General features: G+C 43.5%; 7 protein-coding genes across 11 annotated transcripts; 4 read left to right on the forward strand and 3 right to left on the reverse strand.

Annotated features, from left to right (window-relative positions):
* Positions 1-61: 61 nt before the first annotated feature.
* Positions 62-1,136, reverse strand: LOC115768779 (histidine-rich glycoprotein). Of its 2 annotated transcripts, none has more exons than XM_030713475.1 (3): positions 781-1,136; positions 638-705; positions 62-573 (listed from the first exon to the last, which is right to left on the reverse strand). In XM_030713475.1, exons 1-3 carry the CDS (start codon positions 796-798, stop codon positions 189-191), a joined length of 471 nt encoding a protein of 156 aa, XP_030569335.1. In that variant the 5' UTR covers positions 799-1,136; the 3' UTR covers positions 62-188. The 2 variants fall into 2 exon arrangements, with proteins under 2 accessions (XP_030569335.1, XP_030569334.1); XM_030713474.1 differs by having other exon boundaries at positions 62-576.
* Positions 1,137-2,194: 1,058 nt separating this feature from the next.
* LOC115768771 (AP-1 complex subunit beta-1) lies at positions 2,195-6,121 on the forward strand. 2 transcript variants are annotated; one of them, XM_030713461.1, is made up of 2 exons: positions 2,195-2,305; positions 2,843-6,121. In XM_030713461.1, the coding sequence occupies exon 2, from the start codon at positions 2,900-2,902 to the stop codon at positions 5,675-5,677; it is 2,778 nt and encodes a 925-aa protein (XP_030569321.1). In that variant the 5' UTR covers positions 2,195-2,305; positions 2,843-2,899; the 3' UTR covers positions 5,678-6,121. The 2 variants fall into 2 exon arrangements, with proteins under 2 accessions (XP_030569321.1, XP_030569322.1); XM_030713462.1 differs by lacking the exon at positions 2,195-2,305 and adding an exon at positions 2,659-2,770.
* Positions 6,122-6,935: 814 nt separating this feature from the next.
* On the forward strand, positions 6,936-11,604 carry LOC115768775 (transmembrane protein 198). The gene is made up of 4 exons (XM_030713467.1): positions 6,936-7,100; positions 8,143-8,511; positions 9,192-9,689; positions 10,681-11,604. The coding sequence occupies exons 1-4, from the start codon at positions 6,936-6,938 to the stop codon at positions 10,858-10,860; spliced, it is 1,212 nt and encodes a 403-aa protein (XP_030569327.1). The 3' UTR covers positions 10,861-11,604.
* A 3,686-nt stretch (positions 11,605-15,290) lies between these two features.
* Positions 15,291-19,878, reverse strand: LOC115768758 (cytochrome c oxidase subunit 6B1). Its single transcript, XM_030713448.1, has 2 exons — positions 19,782-19,878; positions 15,291-15,718 (listed from the first exon to the last, which is right to left on the reverse strand). Exon 2 carries the CDS (start codon positions 15,694-15,696, stop codon positions 15,463-15,465), a length of 234 nt encoding a protein of 77 aa, XP_030569308.1. The 5' UTR covers positions 15,697-15,718; positions 19,782-19,878; the 3' UTR covers positions 15,291-15,462.
* LOC115768755 (RNA-binding protein 25) lies at positions 15,762-19,765 on the reverse strand. 3 transcript variants are annotated; one of them, XM_030713442.1, is made up of 2 exons: positions 18,885-19,765; positions 15,762-18,183 (listed from the first exon to the last, which is right to left on the reverse strand). In XM_030713442.1, exon 2 carries the CDS (start codon positions 18,074-18,076, stop codon positions 16,814-16,816), a length of 1,263 nt encoding a protein of 420 aa, XP_030569302.1. In that variant the 5' UTR covers positions 18,077-18,183; positions 18,885-19,765; the 3' UTR covers positions 15,762-16,813. The 3 variants fall into 3 exon arrangements, with proteins under 3 accessions (XP_030569302.1, XP_030569305.1, XP_030569304.1); XM_030713445.1 differs by having other exon boundaries at positions 15,762-18,171; positions 18,238-19,765; XM_030713444.1 differs by having other exon boundaries at positions 18,238-19,765.
* A 141-nt stretch (positions 19,879-20,019) lies between the features above and the next one.
* On the forward strand, positions 20,020-20,806 carry LOC115768756 (ribonuclease P protein subunit p20). Its single transcript, XM_030713446.1, has 2 exons — positions 20,020-20,330; positions 20,393-20,806. The coding sequence occupies exons 1-2, from the start codon at positions 20,172-20,174 to the stop codon at positions 20,801-20,803; spliced, it is 570 nt and encodes a 189-aa protein (XP_030569306.1). The 5' UTR covers positions 20,020-20,171; the 3' UTR covers positions 20,804-20,806.
* On the forward strand, positions 20,789-21,361 carry LOC115768757 (transmembrane protein 203). Its single transcript, XM_030713447.1, has one exon. It carries the CDS (start codon positions 20,810-20,812, stop codon positions 21,242-21,244), a length of 435 nt encoding a protein of 144 aa, XP_030569307.1. The 5' UTR covers positions 20,789-20,809; the 3' UTR covers positions 21,245-21,361.
* The last annotated feature ends 170 nt before the right edge of the window (positions 21,362-21,531 follow it).

Here is a 21,531-nt window from a genome sequence, read left to right on the forward strand (position 1 = left end):
CAATACCCCGATACTTAAGCTACTTTACTATTATATTAAAAAAAAAAAATTAAAAAAAAAAAAACAAGTTTTGTGCCTATATCTAAGCATTACATCACAAAGTAAAAATCACCCACAGAACATATCGAGCCACGTTTTGTGCTTTCTTCTCTTTAGTTAATCTTCAGTCTACGTCGCCGCACTCAGTGTCAGCGCTCCTCACTGCTACCGATGCTGCTGCTGCTGCTGCTGGCATCCGTCTCGCTGCCAATGAAACCATCTTTGTGCTCATAGTTGTGATGATGATGGATATGCTCCTCCTCCTCCTGCTCGAGCGAGTGTTCGATGGGTGAATGGTGTTCGTGATGCTCGTGATGATCGTGATGGGCATGATCGTGCTTCTCGTGATGATGTATGTGCTCCTTGGTCTGATGGATTTGTATGGGACGATGCTCCTCGTGTATGATTTTCTTCTCCTCCTTTAGGACAATCGGCTTATGATGATGATGCACATGCTTTATAATCGTATGCACATGTTTCTCGATCTTCTTATGAACTGGCACATGGATGACAATCTTCTTCTTCTTCTGTTGACTACTAAAAGGGTAGAGCATGAGAAACTTATAATCCAATAGAGTGTGATATATTTATGGCATACCCGGCGCTTGTCTCCTGCACCAGAACAAAAAGTAGCACCAGAATAGCCAAGAACGATAGCTTCAGCAGCTGCATAGAGAAAGATTTTCATATATATATATATATATATATTTATCCGATCTCCCCGCCATTTCCCGGCCTTACCACACGACGATTATCCATTTTGCTTGTGATTTGTGAGGTTGAGGAAAAAGCTGGCGATGCGTTCGCTCGAGTGGCTCGATATGGAATGATTGCTGGCACAGTGCGTCCAAATTATTTTATAACACGATCATGACCAAGGCACAGGGGCCATTCCCAGCTGGAATGTGGCGTGGAATGCGCTCCGTTTCGCTTCCGTGCCGAGGCCCCAAAGCGCCCGTCTCAAGCGCACGCGCCGATCCGAACCACCAATTTATGTTGGGCGATCGCATTGTCGATACAGTTAATGCAATAGCAAATCATCATCATATTGTGAATTGTGGGTGTTTTCACTTGTTTCGCCTTTGTTCGTTCCCATATTTGTTGGGCTCCCGCTTGCTTTGATAGCTTTTATGTATACCCTACCTTGACAGCCGGATCTGCCAAGGATTGGCTTCACGACTTGCGATTCACCACGAACGAATTCACGCCCAATTCACGCCCGATTTCACTTCATTTTCACTTTATTTGAGCTGCGAGTTTGCATCATTTTTCTGGATTTTGATAACGCTTTGATAACTCTTACGTGATTTAGCTAGATCTATCGTCACGTCTTGCGATTCACCACGATTGAATTCACGCCAAATTCACGCCCAATTCACGTCCGATTCCACTTAATTTTCACTTTTTTTGAGCTGCGAGTTTGCATCAATTTTCTGGATTTTGATAACTCCTGCTTTGATAACCCTGCCAAGGATTGTCGCCACGACTTGAGATTCACCACGAGTGAATTCACGCCCAATTTCACTTTTTTTTTCACTTTAAGTGAATTTGTATCATTTTTGTGGATCTGCTGCGATCTGTGCTGAATGTAGCGCATTGGTTATTCGTATTGCTCGCAAGTTTGATGCATTGTTTTGATTTCCTTTGTGGTTTTCTTATTGTTACACGAAAACTTCTTTTTCGGTTTTTCGCACAGACGGAAGACACCGACAAGGTGTGTTGTTGCCGTGTTTGCGCACCTGCACAAAACTCAGTCAACGGAAATAAGTTGATATATGTTTATTAATGGGCAATACATATCTACAGACTTGTCAATTTGTAGTGGCATATACGTGAAACTAACAAATTAAATATTAGTTGTATTATAAAACTATGTAACATTTAATATTGGCAACAACTAGACCGTTTGAATTCGTGTGTTACGCAATGACACGAAAACAATTTCCAACTTCAAATTTGTTGTTTTCTTCAGTTTGTCTTCTTCTTCGGCTTTCCATCTGTACATAATTTCTCTTTTTCATATGCAGTTGAGTGCATTTTTTGCATTTTCCCCCGTCTTGGAAATTCCAAAATACACATTTGAATAATAATCGACGATGAGTTGGCTATCGATATGGCGTTAAGCAACACTGCTCCCTCTCTCACACACACACACACACACACACACATAAGAAGCCCACACATATTGAGGTCCGCAAGCAGAAAGCAGCAGCAAAAGAGAAGGAAAATAATAGCAAACAAAATTCTGTGAAAAGCTCATTTTAAGGTAATTAAAAGGATTGCAACAATTCTAACGAAATGCAGAGTGTGCGCAAACAATCGCAAAATACGTGCAATAGTTAATTGTTTGACGAATTAGCGGTCAAATTGACATTAATAAAAGTGTGAGACGTGTTCAAGCCGTCATATGAGTAAACTCTTGCCGTGCCTCTGTTTGTGTGCGTGTGTGTGTGTGAGTGTGGGCTGCTACGCCCCTTCAGAGGAAGCGCCCATATAATACCGAAATCAATAGCTTGAATTTGAGTTATGCATGTTAAGCATAATTGTTATGGCTTGCTTTGATTGATGTGCCCTTGTGTGGGCTATTCCGGGTATATTATTGACCAGGATGACGGCGCAATCTATTTGCCTTGCTATGCTCTTGCAGAGAGAGATAATGCCAAGTCGGCATGTATATATTCCGAAAGGAATGAGCAAAATCTATTCCATTATCATTAAACAGATTTTGAAAGTAATCATTATCGTGCCTACCAGGAACTGTGCTTATTCTTGATTGATCTTCCTGTTTTTCCCTTTTCCGCAGCAAGTTCCAAGCGTGAGACAGCGTGAGTAGAAGGACAAGAAGAAGAAGAACTGCAAGATGACCGATTCAAAGTATTTCACGACCACTAAAAAGGGCGAAATATTCGAGCTGAAATCGGAGCTGAACAATGACAAGAAGGAGAAGAAAAAGGAGGCGGTCAAGAAGGTAATTGCCAGCATGACCGTTGGCAAGGATGTCTCCGCTTTATTTCCGGACGTGGTCAACTGCATGCAGACGGACAATCTGGAGCTTAAGAAGCTGGTCTATCTGTATCTGATGAACTATGCCAAATCGCAGCCGGACATGGCCATCATGGCGGTGAATACGTTCGTTAAGGATTGCGAGGACTCCAACCCGTTGATACGGGCCTTGGCTGTGCGCACCATGGGCTGCATACGTGTGGACAAGATAACCGAATATCTGTGCGAACCGTTGCGCAAGTGCCTCAAGGATGAGGATCCGTATGTGCGCAAAACGGCCGCCGTTTGTGTGGCCAAACTGTATGATATATCGGCAACCATGGTCGAGGATCAGGGCTTTCTCGATCAGCTGAAGGATCTGCTGTCCGACTCGAATCCCATGGTGGTGGCCAATGCCGTTGCCGCGCTTAGCGAAATCAACGAGGCCAGCCAATCGGGCCAGCCGCTGGTCGAGATGAACTCGGTGACCATCAACAAGCTGCTGACGGCGCTCAACGAGTGCACCGAATGGGGTCAGGTCTTCATACTGGACTCGCTGGCCAACTACAGTCCCAAGGATGAGCGCGAGGCGCAGTCCATTTGCGAACGCATTACACCGCGCCTGGCCCATGCCAATGCCGCGGTCGTCCTGAGTGCCGTCAAGGTGCTGATGAAGCTGCTCGAGATGCTGTCCAGTGATAGCGATTTTTGTGCCACGCTCACCAAGAAGCTGGCGCCGCCGCTGGTCACGCTGCTCTCCTCCGAGCCGGAGGTGCAGTATGTCGCCTTGCGTAACATCAATTTGATTGTCCAGAAACGTCCGGACATACTCAAGCACGAGATGAAGGTATTCTTTGTCAAGTACAATGATCCCATCTATGTGAAGCTGGAGAAACTGGACATTATGATACGTCTGGCCAATCAGAGCAACATTGCCCAGGTCCTTAGCGAGCTGAAGGAGTACGCCACCGAGGTGGATGTGGATTTTGTGCGCAAAGCTGTGCGCGCCATCGGACGTTGCGCCATTAAAGTGGAGCCATCGGCAGAGCGTTGTGTCTCCACGCTGTTGGATCTCATCCAGACGAAGGTCAACTATGTCGTTCAGGAGGCAATTGTTGTCATCAAGGACATCTTCCGCAAGTATCCCAATAAATATGAGAGCATCATTAGCACATTGTGCGAGAATCTGGACACGCTCGATGAACCGGAGGCGCGTGCTTCGATGGTCTGGATCATTGGCGAGTATGCGGAGCGCATTGACAATGCCGATGAGCTGCTCGACAGCTTCCTGGAGGGCTTCCAGGATGAGAATGCACAGGTGCAGCTGCAGCTATTGACCGCTGTGGTGAAACTCTTTCTTAAGCGGCCGTCGGACACACAGGAGCTGGTGCAGCATGTCCTGTCGCTGGCCACCCAGGATTCGGACAATCCGGACTTGCGCGATCGCGGCTTCATCTATTGGCGTCTGCTCTCAACCGATCCGGCCGCCGCCAAGGAGGTGGTGCTGGCCGACAAGCCGCTCATATCAGAGGAAACCGATCTGCTGGAGCCGACGCTCCTGGACGAGCTCATCTGTCACATTAGCTCGCTGGCCAGCGTCTACCATAAGCCGCCCACAGCCTTTGTGGAGGGACGCGGCGCCGGCGTACGCAAATCTCTGCCAAATCGCGCCGCTGGCGCTGGCAGCACTGGTGCCGAGCAATCCGAAAGCGGCGCCGGCTCCGAGGCCACGGTCATACCCAATCAGGAGTCGCTCATCGGTGATCTACTCTCCATGGACATCAATGCGCCCACCATGCCCGCTGCGCCCGCCACCACCACCAGCAATGTGGATCTGCTCGGCGGCGGCCTGGACATACTGCTGGGCGGTCCGCCAGCGGCAACAGATGCCGCACCCGGCGGCGCCACAAGTCTGCTGGGCGACATCTTTGGCCTGGCCGGCACCTCGCTGTCCGTGGGCGTGCAAATACCAAAGGTCACCTGGCTGCCAGCGGAGAAGGGCAAAGGCCTCGAGATCCAGGGCACATTCTCGCGACGCAACGGCGAAATCTACATGGACATGACCCTGACCAACAAGGCCATGCAGCCGATGACCAATTTCGCCATACAGCTGAACAAGAACAGCTTCGGCCTGGTGCCCGGATCACCGCTGCAGGCGCCACCATTGCCGCCAAATCAGAGCACCGAAATAAGCCTAGCGCTGGGCACCAGCGGACCCATTCAGCGCATGGAGCCGCTCAACAATCTGCAGGTGGCCGTTAAGAATAACATTGATATCTTCTACTTTGCCTGCCTGGTGCATGGCAATGTACTGTTCGCCGAGGATGGTCAGCTGGACAAGCGCGTGTTCCTCAACACCTGGAAGGAGATACCCGCCGCCAATGAGCTGCAATATAGCTTGAGCGGCGTCATCGGCACCACCGATGGCATCGCCTCCAAAATGACCACAAATAATATATTCACAATTGCCAAGCGCAATGTCGAGGGCCAGGACATGCTCTATCAGTCCCTAAAGCTGACCAACAACATTTGGGTGCTGCTCGAGCTGAAGCTGCAGCCGGGCAATCCCGATGCGACGCTCAGCCTCAAGTCCCGCTCCGTCGAGGTGGCCAACATCATATTCGCCGCCTACGAGGCCATCATACGCTCACCCTAAGTGGACACAAGAGCCAACAACAACAACAACAACAACAATTCTGGTTGAAATTATAAAAAACTTTATGTAGTTATTTGAATATTACGCGTTGCAAAACTTTGTTAAATGAAAAATCCTCAAGTCCGCAAAACTTGAGGTGTATTATTATTAATATTATCTATTTTACAATTATATATACATAATACATATACATATATATATATGTGTGTGTGTGTGTATAACTGGAGCACATTATAAAACGCTGCCCGAATCCAAAAACCAAATCGACGTTGGACGCATTCCAAAAAAAAAACAAAGTAAAAGCGAGAAAGAATAAGTTATCTGGAGCACATCCGTTGGGGTTTATCATCCAATATTTTGTCGCGCTTAACACTAAGTAATCGCATGTCTGTATGGGCAACAAATAACGCATATACATAAATATATATATATATACACAAATAATCAAAACGCCTTGCGTATACCCTATGTTCTTGTTGTTGTTTTTGGGGAGTTTCGGTTGGGCGCAACGACATATACATAGATTTCTTTTAGAGGGTATTTAACGCTTGAAAGGAAACTTCTGCAACCACATTATAATAAATGCCAGCTACATTTGGAATTAAACCCTAACTGCACTCTCTGACCCTCCATGCTTGCTTTGGACTTGATGTTTACAGGGTATATATAATCGATTGCACTTACATATTTACACATACCTGCAAAGGTGTCATCAGCATGAAGCTTACGCCGTTACCGTTAACGAAAGCGAAAGCTCGCCGCCGAACAACTCCTGAGCTTTTGCTTAGCTTTCCGTTTAAGGGTTGCTATCTGTTGCCGTCCCGCTCGCACCCGCGGCAGCCAAATGGCAACGGCATACGGCATGCAGTTGTCCCTGTTCGGCGCGAACATCGCTGTCTTGTTGTACCACAAGTAAATTCGTCTTGGCCCCGATTGTGACGCTCCAGCTCCAGCTCCAGCTTCAGCTTCAGCTCCATAAAGCCAACTGAGTGTACACAATAAAAAGGCGAGCGCATTCAAGAGGAAAAGCCAAAGCGCTATTGTAACAAAAAAAACTTATTTGAAACGTTGCGTCCAGTTTGCGCAGTTCATTTCATTACGTGAAGGATTCACTGCAGGACATGCGTGAAAACAACAACGCCCCAAATTGAAGCTGGCTGCAATTTTGACACACAAAACTCCGCTGGCCATGTGGCGCGTCCCGTTATTGCCAGGCAACCAACAATTTGGCGACTAGGCACAGCTCAGCTCCCGGATAATGAGTGCAGCCGGAAATGTGAGCGCTCCAGTTGGAGTGCCAGTTGCAGCTGTTGCGGAAAGCAGCGCACTGCACTCGCTGGATAGCTATGATGTGCTCTATGATGGCCAGGAGCACGATGATACCAAAAGCATCTCTCACTTGGATTGGCCCTTTTTGATTAAGGTGCGTACACAGACACTAACTGTTTTTCTTTGAGGTTATGTATGCAAATATGCATGCGTTTGCTCTGCTTTCATCTCGTTGTAAGCGCGTGTGTGTGCGTGCGTGCGCGCGCGTATGTGTGCGCCTGTGTGTGCGTGCGTGCGCGCGCGTATGTGTGCGCCTGTGTGTGTGTGCAAGTGTGTGAGTGAGCGTTTTGTGTGTCAACAGCCCAGCTAACTGTAACTGAGTCATCAATGAGTGGACGGACAGGCAAGTGGCGCCAACTGTGTCAGTGGCAACGAGTGCAGCTGCACTCGCAAAAAAAACTCGTCCTTGATCGAATTACAGCCAAACACATATGTATATGCATGTATATGTATATGTGTGTGTGTCTGTGTGCATGCAAATTACATGCTGACATGTTTATTACGACTTTAGGCGACAAATCTTAATAAAAGTGTGGTTATGTTGAAGTTGAACCACATAAATGCAAGTTAGTGCAGTTAACTTTCAAATCTTCAGATAGATATAGAGCAGCTGTGTGTGATATATGTATATAATAATACTTATATTTGTATACTTGGCCACATAACCTGGCTTTCATTGCTTGCAAGATCGTTTCTATGGCAGCCATATGATATGGTATATATGTATGTATGTATGTATGTACATATGTATGTATGTATGTGTGTATGTAGATTATAATAGGACTTGTCTAGGCAAGGGATTTTTCATATAAAGCAAGCATAATACTAAATTATATAGTAGTCCGATTTGGTAAATATTCATAAGATATACGGTCCAAAAGTAGTTTCTTGCATGGGAAACTTTTTTGTTTATCAAGATATTTTCACCAAACTTGGCATTTATTAGTTTCACCATGCTCCTCGTAAATATGCAAAATCCTAGCGACATCGGGCTACTATATCATATAGCTGCCATAGGAACGATCGTACCAAAGAGTAGTTTCTTGGGTCTGCCAGGGTATAAAATCGTCGGCGTGCCGAAGATAGGCCTTCTTTCTCGTTTTTCATTTTCTCTTTTCTCTTTTGTCGTTGTGCAGGGCATCCTGGAGAGCAGCCAGACATGTGCACCCACCGCACCCGATACGCTGGCGGCGCTGCTGTGGGCCATTATAGCGGTGTTTGGGATTGTTTATGCCCTGCTGGGCTATCGCTGTCTGCGCGCGGTCGGCTTCCTCAGCGGCCTGATGGTGGGCGCCAATGGCATATTCATATTGCAGGACTTTCAAATAACCTGGCTGGGCAAGCCGGCCGACTCGGCGCTGGCCATAGTTGCCGGCCTTCTCGGCGCCGTGCTCGGCTCCACATATCCCGTGGCCTCCGTTCTAATCAGCGCCTTTGCCGGCGCCCTACTTTCGGGCGCTGCGATGGCTGTCTGTGTGGCCACCATGCCGGACAATGAGTTTGGGGTAGGTGCCAACTTTTTCATATTGATTCCACATTTAACACTTAGAAAGTTTTAAAGCTAACACCTACTTTACAAGCTGAACATGCAAAATGTTCATGTTAAGTTATCAGCCACATTGTAAATATTAAGTATATGCACATTTGACTAGATCACAATCTGAACATACAAAATGCTCGTGTTAACTTATCAGCCACATTGTAAATATTAAACATTAAGATGTACTTTATAAGTTGAACATACAAAATGCTCTTGTTAACTTATTAGCTACATTTTAATATTTACAATGTGCATAGTTTGTCAAACTAACTTAAATTTTTTTACGTTCATTATACATGAATATCTAGATTGTAAATACTTGCTATGTGCATAAATTGACAAACTCTCCTGCACGCTTATTCATATTCACTTCAACTGAACATTGTAAATATTTACAATGAACATACATGCTTCGATTACTCCTGATTATGTTAAACATTGCTAATTTGCACAAATTCACAAATTCCAAGCTGCACATCTGCATGTCAAGTATTTACAATGTGGCGCATAGCGATCAGCTTTTGATTGACAACCCATTTATGGGCCAAGCGTTGCCACAGTGTTAAATTATGTTAACATTTGCTTACAATGAAGATAAGACTGAAAAGATCTTTATGTCTAATCCGTGCCTCTATTTTTCCGCAGTATCGCGAGATTTATGTGGCCGTGGTGGGCGGCGCCGTCATCTGCTCGGTGCTGACGCTCTGCTGCGTCAAATATGTGACCATACTGACCTCCAGCATTGTGGGCACGGCCATGGTGATTGGCGCAATTGATTTTTTCATGCACAGCCTGGAGACAATCAACTGGATACTCAACATGAAGCCGCATCCCATGCCGCCGCCCTGCTACGGCGGCCTGCTGATCACCGCCTGGCCCGTGACCATTGTGATCAGCATCATGGTGCAGTGCTTCATCACCGCCTGGCGGGTAGATCATCGCAAGCGCATCTATATGCGGCACCATCAACAGCATCCGCATGGCGCCCACTTGCCGCACGGCCAGCCCCCGGCGCCGGGTAATCCGCATGTGCCCATGCGGCGGGCCCAGTCGCGCACCCGGGAGACCCGCGAGGAGGCGCGTCAGCGCAAATTTCGCTATCTATATCAGGTGCGCACCGCGCGCGGCGACATCATATCCCAGGTGAGTGGACGAGTCTATCATCTGTCATCCGTCCGTCTGGACGGAACCCAATGGATCCATGTCCAGACGGACGGACCCCAATGGATCCATGTATCCAACGACTTTAAAGCTAGAGTCTCAAATCTTGATGGTGGGTCGACCGCCGCGTCCATTGAGCCAACAATTCCAATATCAATATTTCAGTAGGTCGCAGTTTGAAAGTGACTGCACTTTGTCCACAGTCTGAGAGTCACTAATCTAATAATAAATAAAGCACACACTAACGATTGTCCAGTCACAGTTTGACATGGACTACTCTGCGACTACAGTTTGAGAGTCAACAATGAAATATTTAAGTAGACCCATTTCGACTGTGAGTAGCATATTTTGCAATCGGTTACTAACGAGCATCAACGATTGTCTAGTTACAGTTTGAAAGTGACTGGGCGGGGTTAACAGTTTGAGAGTCACTCAGCCAATAATCAAGGAGGCTCCATTCTTTCGACTGTGAATAGAGTATTGTGCAGTCGGTTACTACGGAGTACCATCCATTATCGAGACACAGTTTGAGAGTCCAGTAACTCTTCGGGGTCTATAGTTTGAGAGTCACGAGGCCAATAATCAAGAAGAGATACTTCGACTGTGAACAGAGTATTGTACAGTCGATTGCTATCGATAATCATCTAATATCCGTTCATAGTTTGAGAGTCGTTGATCGGGGTCAATAGTTTGAGAGTCATTCCTTCAATAACCAATGACACTCTTTGAAACTGTGAGTAGAGTACTTTACTGTCGATTGCTACCGATTATCATCCATTATCCAAACACAGTTGGAGAGTCCCTGATCTGTGTCTACTGTTTGAGAGTCACTGATCTGTACCTACAGTTTGAGAGTCACAATGCCAATAATCAAGAACATCCTAGATTGAATGTATTTTACCCTGTGAACAGCGTATTGTGTAGTCGGTTATGTCCGTTCTTAACTTATTTTCTTCTTGCCTGGGACTTGCAGAACTTTGTCTCGGCGCTGCAGAAGCGCATCCAGTTGAGCGGCACGGAGACACCGTCGGAGCGCTCAATAAAGACGAGCTCCAATGAGCGGAACACCTTCCGCAGCGATCGCACCCACTTCACGACCATCCACGATCCGGAGCTGTGCGATAAGATTGAAATCGTGCGCGACATTGGATAACAAACAAGCAATAGCTACATGTAACTATATCCGTAAGGGGGGCAGAGAGAGAGAGAGAGATAGAGCTGGACATGGGTCGGGGGCGATTATAGGACTAGAGAGCTGGACACACACTTACGGATTAGGAAAGAGCATGTAGCTATTGGTTCAAGCAGTCGAAATGAGCTGCAAACTGGCCAGAAGTTAACTTGGCAGAGAAAGAAACGGAAGAGTCGTAAGAAGAAACGGAAGATTCTTCAGAAGAAACAGAAGATGCGTCAAATAAACGGAAGATTCGTCGGAAGTAACGGAAGACTCGACAAATAAAACAGAAGATTCGTCAAATAAAATGGAAGATTCGTCAAATGAAACGGAATATTTGTCAAATAAACGAAAGATTCGTCAATAAAAGGAAGATTTGTCAAAAAAGCGAAAGATTCTTCAGAAGAAGCAGAAGATTCCTCAGAAGAAACGGAAGATTCGTCAGAAGAAACGGAAGATTCGTGAAATAAAACCCAAGATTCGTTACATAAAATGGAAGATTCGTCGGAAGAAACGGAAGATTCTTCGGAAGAAACGAAAGATTCGTCAGAAGAAACGGAAGATTCGTTGGAAGGAACGAAAGATTCGTCAGAAGAAACGAAAGATTCGTCTGAGGATGAAGAACAAGCTTTAACTTGATAATTATACGGAATATGGTAGAGAAATTTTATGAAATTTTGTTGGTTTCGGTTACGCGTAAAGCTGATATTTCAAAAATATCTTAACTAAATCCCTGGGAATAAGCTTGATAGAATATATAAAAAAAAAAGAATTGAATATATATATATATATATATATATATACATATGAGTGCAGGGCTGGGCTGGAAAGTAAACGATCTGGAGAACATTCAGTTGCCTTATACTAGCTAATATTCAACTTTTACTACGTCTTCTTTTAATTCACAATTTAGTGGAACCTTGCAAATAAGCTTGATGAACATTCAAGTTCTTGATTTCATTTTCCAAACGCGAGAATAACATTTTTCGCTGTCTTATATTTATTTTCATAAGGAAAGCTGCATAAGACAATTTTTCATCCATTTTCCGAAATTAAATTTTTCACAAACAGGCGTGAATTTGCCGAAAAGTGTGAAACATGACTCAAATAAATTCTAGATTGTGCTGGAATTTTTTGTTAAACCTTTCTTTAAAAACCTTTCCTCTGACTTTAACTCTCCGGAAAGACTCGTGCAAGTGAAAAATCGCGCGTGTTGCTTAACACTGTTCTTATTTTCCACCAAAATCGTTTACTTTTCCGTGCATTCCCGCACTTGTAGAGCATTTAACGCCAGGTCCATCGCGATCTATAGGTATTATGTATTACATAAGAAACTTTTGTTCTAGACTCGCTAAAGCGAAAAGAAACGTAAAGCTGTACTCGTTTAGGTTAAGTCGCACAAGCAGTGTTGGTTAAGTCGCACATGCAGTACCGTTAATGTAGTGTTGCGTAACAGAGTTGTAAGCAGATCGAGTTCGTGATCGAAGATCGAAGAGTGATGACGGGCCAGTTGGAATAGAGCATTGTTTCTCATCAAATGGAGCATATATAAAATATAAGAAATACATAGAATATATATGAGCCGTATCTAAGTTTTGCGTATTCCTCGTGTGCTGTCCATAAACTGGAACTAAAACTAATATGAATAATATTCACTACGCTTCACAAAAAAACAAAAATAACAGAAAAAGATTTACTACTGATTTTGTATCTGTGTTATAATTATACGAGTTGGACATGTACTAATTACATTAACATACACCTAATAAACATATATTCACCTATATTATAGATATATACACATAGATATATAGATATATATCATTATTCAAAAGATTTCAACAAATTTTTTCTAACAAAAAACCAAGAAAACTTTTTAAATATTAAGTCTCAATAGCATTTACTAATTACAACAACTGATGTTTCCTTCGATTTTGATCAAGTAATCCATAGTTATATATATATATATATATATATATATATATATATATATATATATATATATATATATATTATATATATGCATACCTATTAAGTACAATAAATTGTGTCCGAATTTGAAGGGAAAAGAAAATCTTGAAGCCAAATCTGATGGAAAATATTTGCCTATTATGGAATTTACTAAGTAAGCGAAAAGTTAGCACATTTCAAGCCAGATTTGTTTGGGCTCAAATCGAAGTAGTAGAAGAAGAGAACTTTTAGCGGGATTATCATAAGTTAAAGCTAAGCTTAAGTATAAGATCCGTGCAAACTGCAGTACAAACTCAAGTTGAAGCAATTCAATCGAAGCCCGATTAGACATTGTACGCACATTTAACATTAGGTTTACAATGCATGTTAAAGCCGCAAACTAATTTCAAGCTAAACCACAACAAAAACCGAATTGCTGCCGTCCGCAATTGTTAATTTTGGAAATTGTTTGTTTTCGACAAAAAAAAAGAAAAAAATGAAAACCTATTGGACAAACAATACTTGTTTATCGTTTGAAACGCCGTACTATATATTTAAGTTAATTAGGTTTATTTCATTTATAGCCAGAAACAATGTCTAATCAGGGTTTACTGCCAGAGTGGAAAACCTAAAAGCTCTGCATTTAAACGTTCAATATGACATATTCCAGCTAGAAATAAGAAGGGAGAAGAAAAACAACTAAGTAGCAAAACTTTGCATAAATTCAAGTAAATGCTAAAATAAATCAATACACGTATCCAGCTAAGTTTATAATAATACGTATAATAACAAATTGTAAGAAAAATAAATAATGCGAGCCACAACAAATATGACAAATGGCTTCTTTTTTTTTTTTGTTTACGGTTTACACAACATCTAGCATTTTATTTCAGCTTCTCTCAAGTTTCTTGCACGGCTAAACATATCGAATCGCGACAATTATTTGTCGCCCCAAGCCTTGGCTCTCAGTCCGACCGCAGCGCGCCCCATAGGGAAATGGCCGAAATTGTTGAATCTCTGGACGCCAAGCAAATTGAGTCCGAAATTCTGGCCAGGTGCCGCGAATCGCCAAACGGCGCCATCAGCATGGCCAATTTGTTGGCCAACAAGCAGCAGAAAGTCGCTATGCCGGGCATCTACCTGATGGCCGCCACGAATTTGGTAAATATATATATAAACTATACATGTGGGCGATTTATCTAGGAATACGGGCACATATTTGTATACAACTGACAGTTGTTTCTATAATTCCGACTGTCTATATCAAAGGAATACAGATAGGACTCGAGCATGACACTTAATTGCGTGCATTTTGAGGTTATTAAAACATAACCTCACTTCAATTCAAATACATAACTTTTAAGGTTATCAAAACATAACCTCACTTCAATTCAAATATATAACTTTTAAGGTTATTAAAACATAACCTCACTTCAATTCATAACCTAACTTCAAAGGTTATTAAAACATAACCTCACTTCAATTCAAATATATAACTTTAAAGGTTATCAAAACAAACCTCACTTCAATTCAAATATATAACTTCAAAGGTTGTTAAAACATAACCTCACTTCAATTTAAATATATAACTTCAAAGGTTATCAAAACATAACCTCACTTCAATTCAAATATATAACGATTCGGATGCAGCTCTTTAAAAGTGCCGCTCTATAATCGATATATATCGATTTTGACATTTATCGAGCAACTTCTTTTGCGCCACTTCAAATCGATAAATATATCGATTTTGGGGAAATTTAGAGACTATTCCCGAGCTTCTTAAACTTCTATCGGAGCACTAGAAATCGCTATAAATTTACGAAAAATGCTTAGATATACTTGCTCAAGATCCGGATCCAGAATATAATATATATATATATATATATATATATATATATATATATATATATATAGATATACAATGAAGTCGCAGATGCCCATTTCTCTCCCTCTTCTGGTTAGCTCCTTTTTACACTTGAAATTGATTGTAAAGCGCCATCTACAGCGCACAACTTGAACATTTGAGTTACAATGCAGATTTATCCGCAGCGTTAATTGAACTCTTTGCAGTGCAGTCAGGGCAAGGTGCGCCTGGAGCAGGAGTCACAGCAGCGGCCCAAGGAACCGACCAGTCTCCACAATCTCATAATAACGTTGATCAATTAAAAAGAAGAGATCAAACTGGAAGCTGTTGCCGTATCCTGTCCTGTTTTGTTGTTGTTGTCGATGTAATTTTCTTCTTTTTTTTCTTTTTTATTGATTAATACACATTTATTATACAGATGCCTGTGTTTCTTGTTGTTGTTGTTGTTGTTGTGTATTATCTAAAGACCAAAGAACATAGTTTAATATAGCTTAGCGCTCGGCTCCTGTTGAACATTCGTGTGTGTGTGTGTGTGTGTGGGTGTGGGTGTGGCGATGTACAGAAGAAGAAGAAACAAACGACCGACTAGGTTTTCTTTTTGTTTTGGATTGTAACAATTTTTGTTTATATTTGTTAATTTGCCTGCCCTAAACGATATTAACTAGCATAATTTAGTCGCTGTTGTTGTAGTTGTTGTTGTTGTTTTGGTTGTTGTTGTTGTTGTTGTTGTTGTTGTATTGAATGCTAGATGCGTGGGATGTGTGGGCTTAGATGCGGCCAGGGAATGTGCCGCTCTCGCGCTGATCATCCCACTTCTCGACCCAGGCATTGGGGCACATCGTCTTGTAGACCTTCTTGAAGTAGTTGCATGGGGCAAAGCTCTCGCCGCGCTTCTTCTGGCAGCGATGAAAGTCCAAATAGGATTGATAGCAATAGCGGGTCACGTTCTGGTTGGGGAAACGTGGATCGAATGGTGCGGTCTCCATCTTATAGGCGGACATGTTGTCGGCAGATGTTTTCTCGCTGTTTTTGTTTTTGGACATGAAAAATTGCATATAAATTGACTTTTAGTTGAAAACGGAAACCAACAAAAACAAAGCAAAACAAAAAAAAAACACAATTCAAAAGACAAAAAGTATTATAAACCAGGGCGAGACACAATTAATATAGATAATAATAAGTATATGTTCAAATGGATTCGATGAAAGTAAAGTAAAGTTAAGTAAAGTTAAGTAAAGTAAAGTTAAAATGTAACTTAAATTAAGAGGCAAATATAACAAATAAATGTTGTTAACAATTTCAATTTCAAAGTCAAATTTTGTTGTTCAACAAAGGAAAGTTGAGAGAAAAAGAGACAGATATAAAGTATGATAATACGTTAGTTCCATGTTCATTTCATGTCTGTCGATTTTCTATATAAGTACACACACACACACACATAATACACTCTTCTCTAGCATTACGAATTACATAAGTTTAGTTTTAGTCAAAGGAATACATAGTCCATAAATAGATACGTATTTAAATACATAGAAATCTGTACAAACTAATGCTTAAACACGTACGCTACGTATATTAATTCATATTTTATTCAGTTTGTGTTCTGTGTGTGTTTTTTTTTATCGTATCTGCCCCGTCTATGCTCCCAAAATTATATATATATATGTTGTCTCTATAAACTAGTTGATTATGGGCATAAAATAGTTAAACTCTAAAAAGAAATTGAGACCCAATAGCTTTCTCTCTCTCTCGCGCTCTCTCTTTTTTTCACAATGTGTTTTTGTTGAGAATGAGAAAAGATATGCACTTAGCTTAAAAGAAAATCCATATGGATATATCGATATATGGTTATATATATATATATATATCTATGCATATATCTATATGTATGTCTAGCTGTAGGTGTGTGTGTGTGCGTGTGTGTGCGCGTGTGCGAGACAAGATTCTAAAGCTAACGCCAAAGCGTTTTCGTTTTTTGTAACATTTTTTGCGGCCTGCTGCGTTCAAGTTCATCTTTCCGTTTGTTGTGCGTGTGTGTATAATATATATATGTGTGTGTAGTTGCAGTTGTAGGTGTGTGTGTATGGGTGTGGTCGTGTGCATCCGCATCCTGATATCCTATTTAACCAGCGGCCGCTTGCCATTGTCCGTATCGCAGGCGTTGCTCTTATACTTATTCACTTCGGCCAGATAAAGCGACCAGAAATCCTTGGGATCCACGTCCCGTTCGCTGGGCGTCTTCAGTTTGGCCACGACGCCCGTTTTCAAGATTTTGCCACCGCGTCGTCGTCCGACCAACGGTGGCGGCGGCGCCGATTTGCCAGCCGCCGCTGCGGCTATATAGGGCGCAGCCGGTGTGCTGGCCGCGCCGGCAGCTATCGCTGGCAATGGTCCAAATGGACTGGCTGCTGCTGCGCAATTCTCCAGCAGCTGTTGTTGTTCTCTTAGCGCTGCGGCGGCCGCGGCAGCTGCTGCGGCCGCAGCCGCTGTGGCAGCAGCTGTGGCGGCATCCAATTGCGGTTGCATTGGCAACGGCAACGGCAGCGGCAGCGGCAACGGCTGCGGGAAATGCTGCTGCTGCTGATGTAGCTGCGGTCGCTGTTGTTCCTCCTGCATTTTCTTAAAGAGCTCCATGAATGAGCCGTCGTTGGCGAAAACTGGATGCGATGCCTCCGGCTTGGGCGGCGGATAAACCTTGCCTTCGCGCGCAAGTGTCTCGCGCAGTTTCTCCTCGATTTCGCGATGTATGCGCTCCTTGTCGAAGGGCTCGTCCGTGTCCAGATTGTAGTAGGCACCTACGGCAGACATGGCATTGTCCCTGTTTGACCCGTTGCCATTCATCGGTCCCTGTGCACGCACCGCATCCTCCACATTGATATTGCCTCTGTTGACTTTGTTGTTGTTGCTGCTGCTGCTGCTGCCGTTGTTGTTATTGTTGTTGTTGTTGTTGCTGCTGGTGCTGCCGTGTGGCTGCTGTCGACGTGCTGAGGACGGTGGCGTTTGGGAACGACTGCGACTATCTCGCTGATAATAGCTGCGTCTGGAGTAGTCCCTGTCGCGGTCGCGATCGCGTTCGCGTTCACGCTCCCGCTCCTTCTCGCGCTCCCATGAACGATCGCGCGAATCCCTATGGTGACGATGCTGATGACGCCGCTCACCCCGATCGCGACTGTGACGTCGACGCTGGCGCTCCGCTGAGCGACTGCGACTGCGACTATAGCGACGTCGTTCAGCGGAACGGCTGCGTTCGCGCCGGCTGTTGCTGTTCCGCTCCTGATAGCCAACGCAGCGCTGGCCGCCGCGACCACGGCTGCCGCTGCGCCGGCGTTGTTGCTGCTCCGCCGGCTGTTGTTGATAATATGGTAAACGTGCCGCAGACATGTCGTTTATTTGTCCGTCTCTTACGGCTGCCACCAGTCAAGTCTGCTGCTGCTGCTGCTGCTGCTGCGACTGCGGCTGCGGCTGCGGTTGACGATCTGCAATTCAAACTGTGCCGCGTTAAATCAAACAATTGCAGTTGGGACGTTTCGTATGCGGTATACCTATACACAATATACAATATATTTCTTGATACGGTTTTCGATATGGCGACGCCTGCTGCTCTGCCGTCAAGTATTTCAAAACATATGCATGTATATGTACATTTTGATTGCCTGCTGCTTGCCTGATTGTGTGTGACCAGATGTGTTCATTTCAATTTGGTTGCCTCATGCATTATGCATGTTCTTTAGTAGGAGGCAGCCACACGCCACACACATACACTTACGGCAATATATTGCCTTCTCTTTGTAGCTGTTAACTGCTGTTAACAGAACTGGCAGAGTTGCCAAACTGAATCAAGTCGACGCGACAGATTAGTGCGAAATTATCTACCATAAAACGATTTGCGCACAATATGAAAGAACAATCATAATTTTTAGCAACAAGGATGCGTGACCTTGTCTGCAGTTGAAGGGTGCAGTTTAGATTTTTTTTTTGCAAGCGGACCACTAAGAACCACACGCACAGCTTAAAAGCTTAAGGCTGTGTGGCAGGGCCGGCGGCAACCAACAGATATAAATAAATGTGGCCACTCTTTGGGAATTAAGGCAATTCGAATATGTGCACCCGAAATTCATAATCTTATGCAATTGCAATTGACTTGGTTTCGTTAGAAATTTTGATTTGGAATAAGAATTATAAAATTTACTTGTATGCTTTATCCAGCGAACGCCGTTATGTGTACTGCTGCTGCTGCTGCTGCTACTGCTGCTGCTGCTGCTGTTGTTGTTGTTGTTGTTGTTGTTGCTGCTGCCGCTGAGATGTTATTGATGTTTGCTGTTGTTGTTGTGGTTGTCCGCAAGGTGCTGCCACCCTTTTTTTCAGCCTGCGTCAGCCTGTCGCAGCTGGTTTGATTCGTTGGTCGCGCGGTGTGGTGCGGTGGATCGCGTGCGTTTTATGTATTAAGTGCTTGCTTTGCTTTGCTTTGCTGCTGTTTGTAACTGTTTAACTGAAATCGGTTGGAAGCGGATTTTGTTCGTCCTGCATGGAAAAATGAACTTGAACGCATGAATACAAAACGTTACTTGGATCAAAACGCTGTGCAAGGAGTTTGTTTATAAATTATTACTTCTTTTTCTCATTTTCTTTTACTTTTGCTTTTCTACATTCTTTGTGGTTAGAATACAGATACGGATGGATACTTAACGAGGAGGCATCGAGCCAAGGGACGTTGCAATAATTGCGTTTCAGCGCACATTCCGAACTTATGTAACTAACGCTAAGAACTTACGTTTGTTTGCTTAATACGTAACTTACTTATGCCGAAATATAACTTTACCTCAACAAATTTGCAGTAAAATTTAATTAGAAGTTATGTAATTTATTTTTTCTTTGCCTGCTGCCAAAGCCTTTACAGCCAGCGGCGTTGAAAATGTGTATGTGTGATTGCGTGTGTGTGTGAGTATGCATGTATGTGTGCAAGACTTATGACAAATACTTAAGTGCGTGTATTGTTGCATAAATGCAATATTTGTGCCACTGTCTTACAATTTGTATTAATTGCGTTTTGTTGATTGTTTTTGCTGTGCTTGTTTCAAAAACATACCTTTGTTGTTACGGAAAGTACAAGGAAAATTTTTCAACTGCTGGGCGATTCTCGCTGTTACGAGCACGAACCAGTCGACGATAGTGTGTGAGATGAACAAAAAAATAATGCCTATTGAAAATATCGACTATATGTCAAAAACTGACAGTTAGAGCCGGGTTGCCAGATGCTCAACACAAGCGCCACCTGCCGTAAAAAAAAAAGAAATAAGAAAACCTTAACACAGTTCACGCACTTGCATCGATATCGTTATCGTTATCGGGTGTAACATTTAACATTTCCTTAGACTTTGCAATAAACACGCAAGTCGAAATCGAATTAATGCAAGTTATAGACGCTCTCTCTCGTGTAATGGGTGATTGAAAATACGCCACGCTGTTGGTCTCGATAATGGACAGCAATCCAACGGAACTCGGGGCAAAGCCAAGAACCAACAACAAAAACAATCAGCAGCGCCGCAACCAAAGCCAACGCATTGTACGCAAGCTGCCGCCGCGTGCTGCCAGCGACAGGCGAAATATTTATATTACCAGCAAGACGGACTTTAAGGTAGGCTATTCACATGCTTTTTGATTATCTACTTAAACATGTATGGTGTGCTTGCTTGACAGGCACAGCAGAAGCGATGCGAGGATCTGCTCAACGCGGGCGCTAAGGAAATCTATTTGCATTGCATGGGCTATTCGATTACACGTGGCCTCAACTTGGCATTGCGTCTCATCCAGAACTCGGACGGAGCGCTTAGCTACGCGATAAACACATCCACCATACAGCTGCTGGATGAGCTGCATCCACTGTGTGATGACGACGATATAACCTATCGCAAGCGCAACAATTCCGCGCTTCACATCAAAATCTACAACAGCAGCCTCTTCGACATCGTTGTGCCCAAGCTGCCGGCACAGCCCACGCTGCCCGGTATCAGCCACAACGAAGCCAACATAAAGCCAGCGCAAACGCAGCGCAAAACCCAGCAGCAGCAGCAGCAACAACAACAACATAAGAAACCGAAACATAAGTAAAAGAAAATGTTTAAATTATCGGAGCTGGTGCGCTGGCTGGGGCTAACCGAGTTCGAGATATTGGTTAATCTGTGCGGCCTGCTCGTCTTTACCATAACGCTGGTCTTTAAGATATCGGGCACATTTAACAATATAATGCCGGAGCTAATGTGCGACTGGTTTAGCATATTCAGTCCATTGTTCTTCATCGATATATGCAATGCATATTTTTGCGTTATTGTTGGCATACGCATGTACCTGGACTCGGATAACAAACGGAAGGCGCTGCATCGTTTCATGTGGAGCACATATTTCCTTGTACTTATCGCCATCTTCAAGTATTTGCTGTGCCTCAAGCTATCCGGCAAAACGGGCCTCGAGTACAGCGAAGTCTTCTCGCCCATTTTTGTGCTGCTGCAGCTTGTTGCGGTTCGTGCCTGCCAGCTGCCCAACTCTATTTAAAATCATCTAATCTACATTGTAAACCCCCTCCTGAAATGCCTACGATTAGTTATTATATATATATATATGTATATATATAATATTGTAAGCGAGTTATGAACATACAAATACATACAAACGTTTTTGTACACGCACTAAGCCAGCCCATTGCAATTTTTAATTATATATACATGCTGTATCACGTTGATATTTTCTTTTTGGCACTTTAAAACTTATGTTTATTCATTTTAATTAATTTAGTTTATCAATTTTGAGTTTGTGTATTTAAATGCCTTGGGAAGACCCTC

Source organism: Drosophila novamexicana, unplaced genomic scaffold, assembly GCF_003285875.2.
Source record: "Drosophila novamexicana strain 15010-1031.04,08,12 unplaced genomic scaffold, DnovRS2.1 tig00002012-arrow-arrow-pilon, whole genome shotgun sequence".
Taxonomy (NCBI): Eukaryota; Metazoa; Arthropoda; class Insecta; order Diptera; family Drosophilidae; genus Drosophila; species Drosophila novamexicana.